Genomic DNA, 16,625 nt, shown 5'->3' with positions numbered 1-16,625 from the left:
AATGGACTAAAGAAGATGATCCCTGTATGAGGACTTATGTGACAAAACTATCTGACACTGCTGGCTGGATACACCAAGTCTTATCTAGCATATTGTGACAATGTTTTTACAAGCCTGCATAAACAAAGCCTCCCAGGCCTCACACAAACTGCCAGTGAAATGGTAGGTTTCTTGAAAAGCCAGATGAAAAGGCTACACAAGCCTTCTAAAAGGTTAGGGTGCAAGAAACCACTCTAAAACAGGTGCATGTGGAAGAGAGCTATTGATATTACAAGAGCAAGCCTGTTTTGTCTGTAATGCTTTCTCCTAAGAGACAAGAGACGTGGCCACTGATCTGAACATGTGGTTCCCTCTGTGCCTCAGTTTCCCACTTAAAAGCAGGTAACCTAAACTTAACTACAGACATCAGAATAAAGGTCATGGACAGTAACATGTGGTTTCTAAAAACAGAATCCATGGGTCTTACAACAGGTTGTCAAGCCTACCTCAAGGAGAGTGGTAGCCCGGTGACACTTGACACCCCTTAGCCCAGTGCTTCTCAGCCAGAGTAATTTTACCCCTCCCCCCAATTTGGAAGTGTCTGACGATGGTTTTTGGTGGTGACAACTGAGAGGGGAGAGGGGGATTACTACTGGTATCTAGTGAGTAGAGGTCGGGATGCTGCTACATGCGATAAACCACAGGACCACCCCACCGCCTCCACAGCAAAGGATTATCTAGCCCCAAAAGTCAATAATGCCACGGCTGCTCTATCAGTAGCAGTAAGGCATTTACTACCCACACATAAACCTATAGACTTCCCTTCAACGTACATAGCTAATCCTGCAGCAAAATCAAAAAGAAAATTGATGTGCGACCATCTGGTATTATCTAGGTTTGGGCCTCAAGTCACAAGGGAAAGTACCATCACAGACTAACATCTTCTGTATCACAGACCTTCAGTAAGCCACTGTTTTTCTAACCTATGAGGTCTAAGTAGCATTATTACACTACATACAGCAACTCTAATGCTCTGCTGTTAGACAAGTTAGATGTGGAAAAGGAGCTACGGATGGCAGAAGCAAATGCTTTAAACATGTCACAGCTGGAGGTGCCTGGGTGGCTCGGTCAGTTAAGCGCCCGACTCTGGATTTTGGCTCAGGTCATGATCTCACAGTTTGTCAGATAGAGCCCCACATTGGGCTCTGCGCTGATAACACAGAGCCTGCTTGGGATTCTCGCTCTCTCCTGCTCTCTACCCCCTCCCTGCTCTCAGTCTCTCAAAATTAATTAATTAATGAATTAAAGTTTCGGGGGGCACCTGGATGACTCAGTTGGTTAAGCATCCGACTCTTGAGCTTGGCTCCAGGTCATGATCTCATGGATTGTGAGTTCAACCTCTGCATCGGGCTCTACACTGACAGTGCAGAGCCTGCTTGGGATTCCCTCTCCCCCCTCACTCTCTGCCCTCCTTCACTCTTTCTCTCTCTCTCTCAAAAATAAACATTTGGGGCACCTAGGTGGCTCACTTGGTTAAGCATCCAACTCTTGGTTTCAGCTCAAGTCATGATCTCATGGTTCATGGATTCAAGCCCCAAGTCAGGCTCCGCAGCAGGCAGCGCATATCCTGCTTAGGATTCTCTCTCTTTCTCTCTGCTCCTACCCGGCTCACACTTTCTGTCTCTCTCAAAAATAAATAAACTTAAGGAAAATAAGTAGCACCTGAGTGGCTCAGTTGGTTGGGTGTCCGACTCTTGATTTTAGCTAGGGTAATGGTCTTGTGGTTTCTGAGCTCGAGCCCCGTGTCAGGCTGTTCTGGCAGAGCAGAGCCTGCTTGGGATTCTCTCTATGCCCCTCCCCTGCTCTCTCTCTCTCTCTCTCAAAATAAAGAAAACTTTAAAAAAAAATACATTTTTTTTAAAAAAGCTTTAAAAAATAAACAGGGGCGCCTGGGTTGCTCAGTCGGTTGAGCATCTGACTCTTGGTTTCAGCTCAGGTCATGATCTCACGGTTCCTGGGTTCGAGCCCGCATCAGGCTCTGCGTGGACAGCATGCAGCCTGCTTGGGATTCACTTTCTCCTCTCCATCTCTCTCAAAATAAATAAGCCCAAAGAATAAAATGTCACAGTTGATGGCCAATCTTGTCAGCTAGAGAAGTAAGAAAGCAGACATAGGAAGTAACAGACTCTGAAGTTATGGGGCTGCCTTGTGAGTAGCAGGGGCCTGTGGAGCCCTCAGGCCTAACTGTGACATACTTCATACTACCCGGGTCCAGGGACAGAAGGTCCTAACACCTTCTTGGTCACTTCAAGTCCATTTAGATAGGTCAAGTGTAAAGTCAGGGCTACCAGCAAAATACCAAAAGAAGGCAGAGTGAAGAAACTTGATAATGTCAGCCCTACCTGGTCTTTTTCTTCCTCAACATGATCATCCGATTTCGCTTTTTCACGCTCTTCCTCAGGTTTCCGTTTGGCAGGGCTGACACAAACAGGAAAGCCGACCGTTAGCTTCGCCAGACCCCAGACCTCCACCAGGCACGAGAGGACTTGTATTCCTCCCTACCAAAGGCGGCCTCTTTAAGACAGACTCAGGGCATGGGTGCCTTCTTCCCTCCAAGGAAATGCCCTCACTGCCAGGATATCGAAAGAGGCTTTAACTCTTGAGTGACGGGTTAGAAGCGCACCACTTTGCAAACCTAAGAAATCATGGAGCTAGACATCGATCAACAGCCGCTGGCATCACAGAAGAGACATCACATGCCTCTGATGGAAAGACGGCACCATCTGTGAAGAAGTCTCAGAAAATGATAGAGCTGGAATCTGATCCAACTTCTAAACCTAACTACCAGTTTACGAGAAACAAGACAAGGAAGACATTAACCACCAAAGGATGCAGTCAGCGAGACCTAGAAACTCTATTGGACAAGTGAACTAATTTCTTCAAATAAATGGCAAGAAAAAAGGAATCTATAATTTGAAGGGCTTCAAAACAAATCAAGTAAACACAATTTGCCACACATGGGAAAATACAAACACTGGTTACATACTTGATAGTAAGGAATTGTTATGCTTTATAAAGTATGAAAATATTAGAGTTAGTCTTTTTAAAAAGATAAAACATGTTTGCTACACATTAGTAATTCTAGAAAAATATGAATAAAAGGTTAAAAAAATATTTTATCATCTAGAAATCTACATTTCTGAGATGGGTTTCAAAATGACATCTGAGGGGGTGCCTGGGTGGCTCATTCAGTTAAGCGTCTGACTTCGGCCCAAGTCATGATCTCACAGTTCATGAGTTCAAGCCCCACATTGGGCTCTGTGCTGACAGCTCAGAGCCTGAGGCCTACTTCGGATTCTGTCTCTCTTCCTCTCTCTCTCTGCACCTCCCCCACTCGTGCTCTGTCTCTCTCTCTCTCAAAAATCAATAAACATTAAAAAAAAATTCAAAGGACATATCTGAGATGGGTTTCAAAGCAATCCAGTTGGGGGAGAGTTCACAGGGGTACAGACGAAAAGATGGCCAGCTGATAACTATGGCCACTGGGGGACAGGTACTTGGTGTTCATTTTACTGTCCTGGCTAGTTTTGTGTATATTTGAAGGTTCCTATAAGAGTAAGTAGACAGGAGGTCTTGAGAAATGCTCTTCGTGAATATTTAATAAAAAAAACTGCAAGATGAAAACCTATGCAATGTGGAAGTCAGAATTGCTAAATTAGGGGCACCTGGGTGGCTCAATCAGCTAAGCGTCCAACTCTCGATTTTGGTTCGGGTCCTAATCTCATCGAGCCTCACATCAGGCTCTGCAGACAGCATGGAGCCTGCTCAGGATTCTCGCTCTCCTTCTCTCACTCTGCCCCTCCCCCACGGTCTCTAAATAAAACTTAAAAAAAAAAAAAAAATTGCTACATTATACCCTAATTCCATTCCTGTTTTACCAGAAACAGTTGGCCCCAAGAAAAGGTGGTGGTCGATTCATTATATACTGACCCCCTTGAGAAATGAGATAGGATGGTGGTCTGCCTGGTAGTTTGCCTTGTAATCCTGGGGCTAGATGAAACTTCAGCTGTTTAAAGAAAAAAGAAACAAAAAAAGCCACTATGAATAAAAAAGTTCACAGAAAAGGTGCAGTTCTTTGGCATTACCAAGATAGCACAGAGAATCAGGTTCTGAAGATTAAGTACCCTTCTCTTGTTCTAACCAGGAACAGTCTTGATAAAGGTAGCAATTAGCACCTGCCAGTTTGCTGAGCCATGTTACTGGAGCTCTTATTGGAGGGGCCAAACTCTGAACCAGACAAGGAAACAAACTCTCAGATCATCAAAAGATAAAGTGGCCAAGAACCCAACCTGCACTCAAGTCCCATGCTCTTTGAGTTTTAAAAATTCCAGAAGAGTTACTCTGACTACAAATTGGGAAGGAGTCTATACATTTAGCTTCAATAGGCATAGAACTTAGAAACAATAAGTATTAATAACTCCTGTGACCTTATACAGCATAAGTGTAGCTGTTTTGGGATCTAATGCTCGATATTTGGCTACAGAAAAAAATCTGAAGAAGTACAGCATATACATCTAAGCTAGTTAGGAAGTATAGACAAGAAACAAACGAGGAAGTACCGCCCCAGGGGACCTATGGCTCCAAGTCTGGTACCGGGTAAGGGGACAGCCAGTCTCCACCAAGATGGAAGGAGTCAAGGGGTCTTACACTTTGTCTCTCCGTCCGATTTGCTTCTTCTGGGTGTGTAAAGTTTGGAAACAGGCTTGGGGGATCTGTTTTCCTCTGCCATTGCCACTCTGCGGTCCTCACCACTTGTCTGGCTCCCGTTTTCTAGACATCCATTCACTTCCCGACTGAGAGCATGAGCTCCATTCTCCAAGGATAAATCTTTATTTAAAAGGGATTTGACTTTAGCCAGGTAGCCCTCCTACAGCAGGAAAGGATAATTTAAGTAGCAGTGAATGCAAACACGTGGCAATAAGAGAATAAGGAAACACGCATTTCCTTTGTAACTACTGGGTAACAGGGAGAGCTGGGGAGGATTCTGCCTCCCTGGTCACACAGGAGTTAACACGGGAGGGGATGTTTCCTAGACGCCAGGATGTCAAGAAGTGACTTACCTCTGATAATTCTTCTTTATGTAATTTGGTTTCCAAGTCACATAACTGATTCTTTATTTCTGTTTGCAGAAATTCATGCAAGAGATTCAATTTCTCCTTCACACATTCCTAAGGGAAGAATATAGGTTTAGATGTCCTCAAACTCCCGAGTTACTAACTAATGGACTAATATACAGATAATTAAGCTGCCTGATCACAAAATAACCGAATGGCAGGCAATGCTGATTCAGCCTTAAAAAACTGAATATTCACAAGACACGTTTGTGATGGTACAATGTGATCTTAACAAATGTATCTCCAGAGTGGTGAAAAACGAAAGGCTAGATGTGGGACAGAGACCTAGAACAGTGTTTTAGGAAAAAGTGCGCTTTTGAGGAATAAGACCAGGGTAAGTTACAATTCAGAACTCATGGTGTGGAACCTAGACTGAGAAACTTGTCAATGAGTTACCAAAAATGAACCAAATTAGCACCACATTAAGAATAATATCTAGGGGCGCCTGGGTGGCTCAGTCGGTGAAGCGTCCGACTTCAGCTCAGGTCATGATCTCGCGGTTCATGAGCTCAAGCCCCGCATCGGGCTCTGTGCTGACAGCTCAGAGCCTGGAGCCTGTTTCGGATTCTGTGTCTCCCTCTCTCTCTGACCCTCCCCCATTCATGCTCTGTCTCTCTCTGTCTCAAAAATAAATAAACGTTAAAAGAAATTTTTAAGAAAAAGAATATTTAGGTTATCCTTGAAACTGGGGATAAGCCAACTCCAACTTGAACTTTTATTGAGCCACAGGGGCACCTGGGTGGCTCATTCAGTTGAGTGTCTGACTTTGGCTCAGGTCATGATCTCCTGGTTCAGGAGTTCAAGCCCCACATCAAGCTCTGTGCTGACAGCTCAGAGCCTGGAGCCCGTTTTGGATTCTCTGTCTCTGTCTGTCCGTCCCTCTCCCACTTGGGTGCTCTTGCGTGCACGCGCTCTCTCTTTCTCTCTCTCTCTCTCAAAAACAAACGTACGTGAAAAAAAAATGCTTGAGGCACAAAGTGTCTGTCAAATAATCACATTTGGTAATAAAATTTAAGATGGGGATTACCTTTTCTGTAAGGCTATCTCTTTCCAAATCTTTGAGCCTGTGGGAAGAAAACAGGGGAGAAAGAAAGGCTGTTAGGCAACTTTGTTTACTTTAAGAATTAATACCACAGTTTTAAAGAACTTTGGAAATAAACTGGATGTATATGAGTGTTAGAAAATATATATATATGTGGTGGTTTTCTCCTCCTCCTGAGGTCCTCAAGTCCTGCTAGAATGCCTACAAAGTCATTAAGAAGGCACATGCAACCTGAAGGAGGTCCCCCTCTTTAGTTTTTCAGTTTTTCTTCTTCACTTTTTCTGAAGGTGAGGGGCTAGAGGAGTTTGAGAGAACAGGTGCTATTTCCAAAGGAACTGGGACAGTGGAAGCAGCCCGCACAGTTGGGGTCCTCCTGTTCACTCACTTACAGGTGGTCTCCCCCAGTTCTTCTGGCAAGACCCCGAGGAAGGGCACACCACAGGGTGGCCAGCGTTGGAGTGAGTAGACCAAGGCCACAAGATGCTGTGGGGAACAGCCAGCTAACATTCCCAAAGGCTGGGGGGATGTGGGGAGGGGGGGTAGGCAGCATTCTAATGAGGAACGTAAGCATTGGGGAAGTAAAGGCATCTGGGGCAGCAGGGGCGCCCACACTCAGGGGCAACAGATGGGAGTGAGAAGACTGGCCGGCACCTCACCAAAGATCTCTCCGTTTCGAGTGTCTGCACCTAATCTCTTAGGAGTGCACACTGGTCAGGAGTTTGGCTGGAAAAGCACAACCTGATTTGATTATTGAGGATTAGCGTCTTGCCTTTTTTTTGGGGGGTGGGGGGGGCAGTGGCAGGAGAGAAGAGGAAAGGAGCAAGCGCAGAAGACACCAAGGAAAGAGAGAGGAAGAAACAAGCTGTGGTTCCTAGCCCGGGTGCCAGCTGTAGACATGGGAGGAGAACAGGCCTAACCAGCTTGGTTAGCATCTGTCACTGGAGAAGAAGTACCCTGTGCAGGGACCAGGCCTTCATCATCTCTGAACCCTCCCACTCAGCACCTGTACAGATGGCATAACCCGTTATCTATCACCAGCTGAAAGGGCAAGAACAGGGCTCCCCCAGGCTGGTTTTTCCAAGGGCAAGTGTGAGCAGCAAAACCAGGAATGCAAGCAACAGGCTTTGCTGGACTAAGGTCATACAGGGGCTGCTCCAAGTGCATGTGGACCCCACCTCTAGCTTTGATCCCCAACACATCTATGGGTCCCTGTTATGCCAAGCCCTATTCCAGGCAGTGAGTTGGGTAACTGGATGCAGGGACTGCCGGGCAGGGAACTCCTGACCTGGGTGGGTCAGGAAAGGTCTTTCTATAGTATAGACAAGACTGACTGCAGATATGGTGACAGTATATACTATATATATTATACACACACACACACACACACACACACACACACACACACACTCCTTGCATGTAACCCCTTCCAGGCCAAGTCATTCTACTTTCTTTTTTTTTTTAATATGAAATTTATTGTCAAATTGGTTTCCATACAACACCCAGTGCTCATCCCAACAGGTGCCCTCCTCAATGCCCATCACCCACCCTTCCCTCCCTCTCACCCCCCATCAACCCTCAGTTTATTCTCCGTTTTTAAGAGTCTCTTATGGTTTGGCTCTCTCCCTCTCTTTTTTTTTTTAAACATTTATTTATTTTTGAGACAGAGCATGAATGGGGGAGGGTCAGAGAGAGGGAGACACAGAATCTGAAACAGACTCCAGGCTCTGAGCTGTCAGCACAGAGCCCGATGAGGGGCTCGAACTCACAGACCGCGAGATCATGACCTGAGCCAAAGTCGGCTGCTTAACCGACTGAGCCACCCAGGCGCCCCTCTAACTTTTTTTTTTCCTTCCCCTCCCCCATGGTCTTCTGTTAGGTTTCTCAGGATCCACATAAGAGTGAAAACGTATGGTATCTGTCTTTCTCTGTATGACTTATTTCACTTAGCATAACACTCTCCAGTTCCATCCATGTTGCTACAAAAGGCTATAATTCATTCTTTCTGATTGCCAAGTAGTATTCCATTATGCATATAAACCACAATTTCTTTATCCATTCATCAGTTGATAGACATTCAGGCTCTTTCCATCATTTGGCTATTGTTGAAAGTGCTGCTATAAACATTAGGGTACAAGTGCCCCTATGCATCAGCACTCCTGTATCCCTTGGGTAAATTCCTACAGTGCTATTGCTGGGTCATAGGGTAGATCTTAAAAATTTTTAATTTTTTGAGGAACCTCCACACTGTTTTCCAGAGTGGCTGTACCAGTTTGCATTCCCAAGTCATTCCACTTTCAAAGTAACCCAGGTTCTGGGAGAGCCAGATGAGAATAGCTACACAACTCTGTATGCACAGCCAGAGGTACACATCCCGCTACAGGAATGGAACATTGGACTTCCCAGTCATCCCACTCACAAAACTGTGGCAACACACAGCCCCTTAATCCTCAAGTCAGGCATTAAGAACAATGCTCAGCTGCCTGTGAAGCCCATCAAAGTACCCTCTTCACCAATGCTGACAACCCCTACATCTGGGCACGAGACAGATCTGTGGGTCTAAATGCTGTTGACCTCTCCTATGAACTGGGATTGTCTAGCTTGACAGAGAAAAACCAAAAAATCTTCAGAATACCAAAAATGTCATGCCCTGAGAAGACTGGATTTAACCTGTCTGGCCCCAGAGAGGACGGTTAAGAGCCCAGGGCAGGCACTGAGGAGCCAGAGTGGGGCAAGGAGGAAGCTGGTCAGCACACCTCCCCTGACACCCAGGCTTTCACCCGAGAGTCCATCCCTTCCCCGGCAAAACCGATGACGCCACCACACATCTGCTTTACATTCAGGGCCAGGAGGATCAGAAAGACGTGAAGGACCAGGTAGAATACTCAGAACGGCAGCCATGTTATGAGATAAAACTTTAGGTCCCTTCCAGCCCAAGATCCCATGATTCATTTCTAGTTGCTTCCCTCATGCAGTAATCTTAGAAGGGAAATAAAAACATATCCAGGTCCCTGGGTGGCTCAGTCAGCTAAGCGTCCAGCTATTGACTTTGGTTCAGGTTGTGATCTCACGGTTCAGGAGATCGAGCCCCACGTCGGGCTCCACACTGACAGAGTGGAACCTGCTTGAGACTTTCTCTCTCCCTCTCTCTCTGTCCTTCCCCTGCTTGCACAAGCACACTCGTAAATAAATAAATACATTTTAAAAACGTATATCAACAACTGAAGGAATAAAGCAAATACAGTTCTGAGGGCTTCTGAAGAGCAAAGGTCTAAGAACACCATCAGGAAGGACTGGCCCAGGGGAGTGGAGAGGGCTCAGTGGGAACGGAGCAGGGAGACCTGCCCAAACAGGGAGCTGGCTCAGGGTACACCTAAGAAACCCACACAAGTCAGGCTAGTGCCAGTCTGAGGGAGGTAGGCAACACCAGGCTAAAAAACTGATTTTCTTCCATAGTTACACCACTGAAGGAACCATGGGGGGAGGAGGAACCCAAGACATCAGAGCCATGTTTTAAGAAAATTAATCTGGCAAAAATACATGATGTAGATTAGACAGGAAGAGATTACAAGATGTTAAATCACTCCCTAACACCCTGAAACTAGAAATGCTGGTCTGAAACAGGATTTAGCAGCAGGAATGGAGAGCACGCTAGAGAAGTTACAAGAGGCAGAATTAACGGAGTTTTGTAACTGTCTACGTGGCAGTTGGGGTAGGGCCATCTGAGACAGTATCTGTAGGAGGCGGGATAGCGACCCCTCCCAAGAGAGATGTCCATGCCCTAATCCCCCAGAACCTATTAATATGTTGCCTTACCTGGCAAAAGGGACTCTGCAGATGTGATTAAGGTTAGAGCCTTTGAGATGGGCAGATTATCCTGGATTAGCCAGGTGGGCCCAAACTAATCACTTAAATCCTTAAAAGCAGAAAAAAATCCCAGCTGCATTTCGAAAGATGTGACTACAGAAGGTTCAGAGAGAGATGTGACAGGAGAACCAGCTTTAAATATGGGAGGAAGTGGGCCATGAGCCAAAGGATACATCACCTCCAGAAGCTGGGCATGGTTAGAGCCAGCAAGAGAAGAACGACCTCAGTCTTACAACCGCAAGGAACTGAATTCTGCCAACTTGAAAGAGGAAGCAACAGATTCTCCCCTAGAGCCTGCAAGAAAGGAATGCAGCCTGTGGACACTTTTGCATCCAGGGAGACCCAAACCAGATTTCAGACCTATAGAACTGTTAAAACAGATGTATGGGTTATTTAAGCCACTGAGATAACTGGTTATGGCTGCAACTGAAAACGAATACTGTATCAGAAATTCAGGACATTTTGGTAGGGAAAAAGTAAAAAGGCCAGGAGTTTGAGGAGTGATGGTTCAATGAATAGCAGCTCTCTAGATGGCTATTCAGCAGCTAGAGATTAAAAGTGGCTCTCCTGAGAGAGATATCAAAACTGGAGGTAGTCCTGTCCTGCTGACAGGCCCAACTGCTACACAGAAGTCCTAGGACTAGGGGAGCCTGGGTGGCTCAGTCGGTTAAACAGCCAACTTCGGCTCAGGTCATGATCTCAAGGTTTGTGGGTTCGAGCCCCGCATCAGGCTCTGTGCTGACAGCTCAGAGCCTGGAACCTGCTTCAGATTCTGTGTCTCCCTCTTTCTCTGCCCCTCCCCTTTTCGCACGCTGTCTCTCTCTCCCTCTCAAAAGTAAATAAACATTAAAAAACAAATTAAGGGGTGCCTGGGTGGCGCAGTTGGTTGGGTGACCAACTTCCGCTCAGGTCATCATCTCGTGGTTTGAGTTCGAGCCCCGCGTCGAGCTCTGTGCTGACAGCTCAGAGCCTGGAGCCTGTTTCAGATTCTGTGTCTCCCCCTCTCTCTACCCCTCCTCTGCTCACGCTCTGTGTGTCTCTGTCTCTCGATAATAAATGTTAAAAAATAAAATCATTTAAACAAATAAATAAGTAACAACAACAACAACAAAAAAGTCCTAGGACTAGAAGAGATAAGGGTCCAAGAATGAAAGAAAAATGATTAAGGGGGTTGGCGGGGGGATTGATGAAGAAAGAGCATCCCTGGTAGTAAACAGCATCACAAAAGCCAAGGATAGAAAGGATTAAAAAGCAAGATACTGAGAGATGAAAAAGGATAGATCACCACCTCAATCCTTAATAAAAGAATGCCTGATCAAGGGTAGAACTGGGGGTGCCTGGGTGACTCAGTGGGTTAAGAGTCCGACTCTTGATTTCGGCTCAGGTCATGATCTCACGGTTCAGGAGACCAAGCCCCGCATCAGGCTCCGTGCTACTGGCACGGAGCCTGCTTGGGATTCTTGCTCTTCCTCTCTGTCTGCCTCTGCCCCCCCCCCTCCAAATAAACACACTTAAAAAAAAAAAAAAGAGTAGGACTGGATACCTGGCACAAAAGCTAAGGTGGCAGAAGGAACAAGTCCAGACCACCAGGCAATTCTATAAGCAGCCAAGCCAAGATGAAGGTTGGAATGATTAGCAGGAATTTACATCATCTCTGAACGGCACTCACCACTACACGAGCATCTGCCTCAGTATCAGATGTGCATGTTGCTGCACTAAATTATGCTCCCCTGATGGAAATGACACACACAGGTGACCTTGTGATAAGCAGCACGGGTCTTCTTGCAGGTGCTACCCCGCCACATTTACACCTATCAGCCAGGCGAGTCTTCATAACGCCCAGGGGCAGCGGGTAGCGCCACACCATTTTACAGATAGAGCACCAAGAGGTTAACCAACTTAGGCCTACAGCTATGGTAGGAAGGATTTGAACCCCAGCAGTCTGCACCTCTAGAATACTCCTGCAGAGGAGAACTAGAAAAGAGAAGTCCCAGGGCATCTGGGTGGCTCAGTCGGTTGAGTGCCTGACTTCAGCTCAGGTCATGATCTCACAGTTCGTGGGTTTGAGCCCTGCATCAGGCTTGTGTCGACAGCTCGGAGCCTGGAGCCTGCTTCGGATTCTCCCTCCGTCTGCCCCTCTGCGCACACGCTCTCTCAAAAATAAATAAACATAAAAAAAAAAAAGGTAAGTCCATTCAATACCCACTTAGTGGGAGCCATGGAACTAGAGCTAAGAAGTTGAAGGGCGCCTGGGTGGCTCAGTCAGTTGAGCATTCGACTTCGGCTCAGCTCATGCTCTCGTGGTTTGTGAGTTCGAGCCTGATATCGGGCTTGCTGCTATCGACACAGAACTCACTTCGGATCTCTCTGTCCCCCTCTCTCTCGGTCCTTCCCCCGCTTGTGCTCTCAAAAAACATTAAAAACAAACAAATAAATAAATAACATTTTTTAAAACCTGAAAAACAGCTTAATCTAATCACAGAATGGCCAGCAGTTAAAAAAGCTGTCACAATTACAAAAGCTAATCAGAGTTGTGCAAAGGGGGTTGCTATAATCAATGTGTGAATCCAGGCTTCATAAAAGGGGAAAGTCTGGCATGCATGCCTTTCAGAGTCTACACAAGCTGCAGATACAGTGAACAAGGCAAACGAATCACCATCAGCTCCAGGTTTGGAAAGGCAGCATGCGGGTGCACAGACAGAATTCAACACCCTTCCTATTATGGGGAAAAGGGATGGTCTTTCTGAGGACGGTCTTAAGGATGAATGGACAGTAGCCAGCCTAGGGAAGGAGTAGCTAGAGCTCAGCCTCACACCAGCTGCTCTGCAAGGTCTCAGGCCCTGAGAACCTAAAAGGAGGTCTGTATGGCTTGTGAGATGAACACAGGATGAGTGACGCAAGTGGACAGGGATTCTGAACTTCAGGACCAGTGCACCAGGCAGTGTGTGGGGCAAGGAAACCATCAGATCCAACTTTTTTAAGAGGATCACAGTTTCCGCTGCTAGAAAAGCCTTGAGTGGCAACAGGAAGACCAGTGAAAGAATTCTCGCTTTTCCTGTGCAAATGGTGGTTTCAACAGAGTAAGAAAAGTAAGTAGAAGAACGTGGCTTGTCCTAAAAAGGCAACATTTTTAGACTCGGGGCATAGTATACTTCAAAAAAGAAGTTAAAGACTTAAAAACCCAGACATTGAAAATTCTTTCTGATACATATCTAATGGAACTGCGTGTTTAAAAAAAGCAGCTGACATGGGGCACCCGGGTGGCTCAATCAGTTAAGCATCAGGCTCTTGATTTTGGCTCAGTTCACGATCTCAGGGTTGTGAGATCGAGCCCCGCGTTCTGAGAGTGGAGCCTGCTTAAAATTCTCTCTGCCCCTCCCATGCTCACCCTCTAAAAAAAAGAAGCTGATATATATATATATATATATATATATATATATATATATATACACACAAGTAGAAGTGACAAATGCAGGAGGACCAGGCCTAACTTTGTTCTTAGAGTATTCTACTGGACTTAGAGACCTCCTATGTTATAAATCATACTTCTAATTCTCATAGATAAAGTTGTACCTCTATTTACAGGTCTTTTAAGGGAGTGTTGAATGCCATGTTTATGTGTGGATTTTGTACACTGAAATTCAAAATGTAAGAAAAGCTGTTGAGAGTCACATGAGACCATTTCAACGTCCACCACGTGGTCTAAGGCAGAAACACCAAACCACACCTACAGTAAGCAATTCTAGTTCAAAGTAATATGGAACCTAGGGTGAATGGTGGATTGTAAAACTCACCTAAGAGCATTCAAATTCAGCCAAGTACTTGCACTGGCCCAAGACAACCCCCAAGCCAGTGGCCTGTTCAAAGACCCTAGTTGAAAGGAATGGTTTTGGCAAAAAGCAGACATCAGCAGGAATCCTTGCTTCCTCTTGATGAACTCCTGCAGCACCCACTCTAAAAAACTCTTGAGGATTAAATGAGAATATGTCAAGTTTTGTATACAATTGACTGGCACAACTGAAAAAAAAAAGTTGGCTTAGCCAATAACAATGCTAACAGGTGGGCCTTTATGTCTCGGCATATTCTCATTTCATCCACTATCCATTTTGAGCCCATGTCAATCTAGTCCGCACCGATAGCTTGTTCATGACACTCGCCCCAGGTCAAACAAGCCAGTGGAGACGGGAGGTCTCACCATCAGAGTAAAGAAGATCGGGCCCAAACGCCTCTAGGTTGGGTCCAACATCATGAAGCCAGGGACTTCCACAATTCTGTTTACACTCTAAGTCATATCCCTGGAGACTACAGGTAAGGCTTCTTGGGCAAGACACACCCCCTCTTGTGCTTAAGAAGTGGCCTGAACCTTAAATACCTGGTAGGGAGTCCCAAACACCGCCCCCACATACACACACACATACACACCTCCAACTCCAAAAGCCCCCATCCGACTGGCCTGGCACGACCATAGGAAACCGGCACAGGGAAATTGGGCAAAGGCTCAACCAGGCTCACAAATCCGGCTGAAGTGTTCAGGCCTGGGCGAGGTTCCCGGGACTCGTGTTCCAAGGGGTGCAAGTTTTCAGGAGTGAAATTGGAGCCCTTTCACAAAGGGGAGCCCAGCGTTCTGACCCCCCCCAACCCCCGTGCACAGAAGCCTAGCAAGGCTTCCTTGATGCCCGCTCCCAGGCACAGATTTACTGGAAAGGCTCTTACAGCCTTCACGCTGCCCGAGCCCCGCTTCTGCGCTGCGCGGTGGGGGTTCCTTCCAGAACGTGACTTCCCCGGCAGGCCGAGATGGAGGAAGCCCCCCAAGAAAGACGGGGCTCGCAAACCTGAGCCGGCCGCGCCCGGGCCCCGAGCGGCGACGTCTGTCTCTGGAGGCCGCCATCGGGATGCGCTGCGCCGGGTGCCAAGGGGGGCCCCCCGAAACGCCCCCCGGGGACCGGACCAGCTCGACCCCCCAAGCGGGCCGGGCACCGGAAGTGGAGGCCGAAGTGCCCGGGCCGAGGGGTGTCCTGAGGCCGCGGGCTGCCCACTTCCTGCGCGAGCCGGCCGGCGGCAGGAGCCAGGCCCGTGGCTCCTCTGGGCTGGCGATCCCCGAGGAGAACCCAAAGCTCGCTCTACTTTGAAATCAGGAAGGACCCCCAAGTTACTAGTCACCAGGGAACTGTGAAGGGCCTCGGCCCATTTTGGCGCCAAACGGCCAGGGGTGCGCGCGACCGGAAGTGCCACCCTGCCCGCGCCAACCGCCGCCGAGCCGTCCCGCGCATGCGCGCCCGTCTGTCAGCGGCAGCCAAGGGCTACCTACAGGGGAAGCAACCCCCCCCCACCCCCAACGCCGTGCCACTTCCCCCTCACCCCCGATCCGAGTTCACGGACCCCCCCACAGCACCTACCGCCTACGGACATCATCGGGCAGCGAGATGGCCCGGGAAGCCAGCGTGGGCACCCGGGCCGGGGCGGTGCGGGCAGGCATCTTGGAAACTGCAGCAGAGACCGCGGCGGCAGAGGCAGCCCTGGCTTTTCGCGCGGAAACCAACGGGGAGGGGCGGCGAGCAGAGGCGGGGCGTACCATCTCGGCCCGGGCGTGGGGGAAGGCGGGACATACCATAGGGATAGAGGCCATACCATGTGCCGGCAGATGGAGCGGAGCGGGTCGTGCACAGGGGCCGCGCATGCGCGAGACCGGCGCACACCCCCATATGGAGCAGTGGGCTCGTCCAAACTCCGCTGTTTGCTGGGAGCCTTGCTTGAGAGGTTCATTCATTCATTCTTCCTAGCATGCTGGGGATAAAACGGGGAGCGTCGGGGTTCCAGCATGTGGGCTCTTGGGATTGTAACTGAGGACTTGAACTCAATTCCATCTATATGCTCACTATAACGACCTTGGACAAGTCTCCATTTCCTCATCTTTAAAAAGGTGCTAATCGCAGAAAATCTTGAGAATGCACAAACTATGTAGGATCTCCCGGCGTGGGGCGGCTCAGGCCACTTCCACAGCCTGTGTGTTTAAAAAAAGCACCAGAACTTGAGATAGTCTCTTCAACAAATGGTGTTGGGAAAATTGGGTATCAATATGCAAACAAGTAAAGTTGGATCCTTACCTTACACCATTTAAAAATTAACTCAAAATGGATTAAAGATCTAAATGCAGATTTAAAACCATAGAACTCTTAGAAGCAGGGGGGAGGGGAGGAACAAAAGGGGAGGGAGGACAGCTTCACAACATTGGAGTTAGCAATGATTTATTAGGTCACCAAAGCACAGGCAACAAAAGCTAAAATAGATGGGACTGCATCAGATTTCATTTATGCACAATAAGGGAGTCAACAAAGTGAACAGGCAACCTACAGAATGGGAAAAAAATATTTGCAGACCATGTATCTGATCAGGTGTTAATATCCGGAATAAAGAGCTACAACTCAACAACAAAAAAAGACAAACTGATTTTCGAAATGGGCAAAAGAGGGGCACCTGCGTGGCTCGGTTGAACGTCCGTCCAACTCTGGATTTCAGCTCAGGTCATGATCCCAGGGTCGTGGGTTCTGTGCCGAGTGTGGAGTCTG

General features: G+C 47.5%; 1 protein-coding gene across 4 annotated transcripts in view; it reads right to left on the bottom strand.

The window, feature by feature from the left end:
• Positions 1-15,649, bottom strand: part of DNMT1 (DNA methyltransferase 1) — a 46,709-nt gene extending 31,060 nt beyond the window's left edge. The window contains exons 1-6 of one of the 4 annotated variants that reach the window (XM_086699137.1): positions 15,456-15,649; positions 6,181-6,217; positions 5,100-5,207; positions 4,687-4,906; positions 3,970-4,045; positions 2,382-2,457 (exon numbers count right to left, since the gene is read on the bottom strand). In XM_086699137.1, coding sequence (XP_086555263.1) covers positions 2,382-2,457; positions 3,970-4,045; positions 4,687-4,906; positions 5,100-5,207; positions 6,181-6,217; positions 15,456-15,634 — 696 coding nt within the window. In that variant the 5' untranslated portion in view covers positions 15,635-15,649. Of the gene's footprint in view, positions 1-2,381; positions 2,458-3,969; positions 4,046-4,686; positions 4,907-5,099; positions 5,210-6,180; positions 6,218-14,481; positions 14,501-14,891; positions 15,250-15,455 lie in introns of those variants that run through there. The other 3 variants (XM_086699138.1, XM_086699139.1, XM_086699140.1) reach the window with 3 other exon arrangements.
• Between the last annotated feature and the right edge of the window lie 976 nt (positions 15,650-16,625).

Source organism: Puma concolor, chromosome A2, assembly GCF_028749965.1.
Source record: "Puma concolor isolate L17-30 chromosome A2, mPumCon1.1.hap2, whole genome shotgun sequence".
Lineage (NCBI taxonomy): Eukaryota > Metazoa > Chordata > Mammalia > Carnivora > Felidae > Puma > Puma concolor.
Note: the sequence above shows the minus strand (reverse complement) of the source record. Positions and strands in the feature narration are given on the sequence as shown.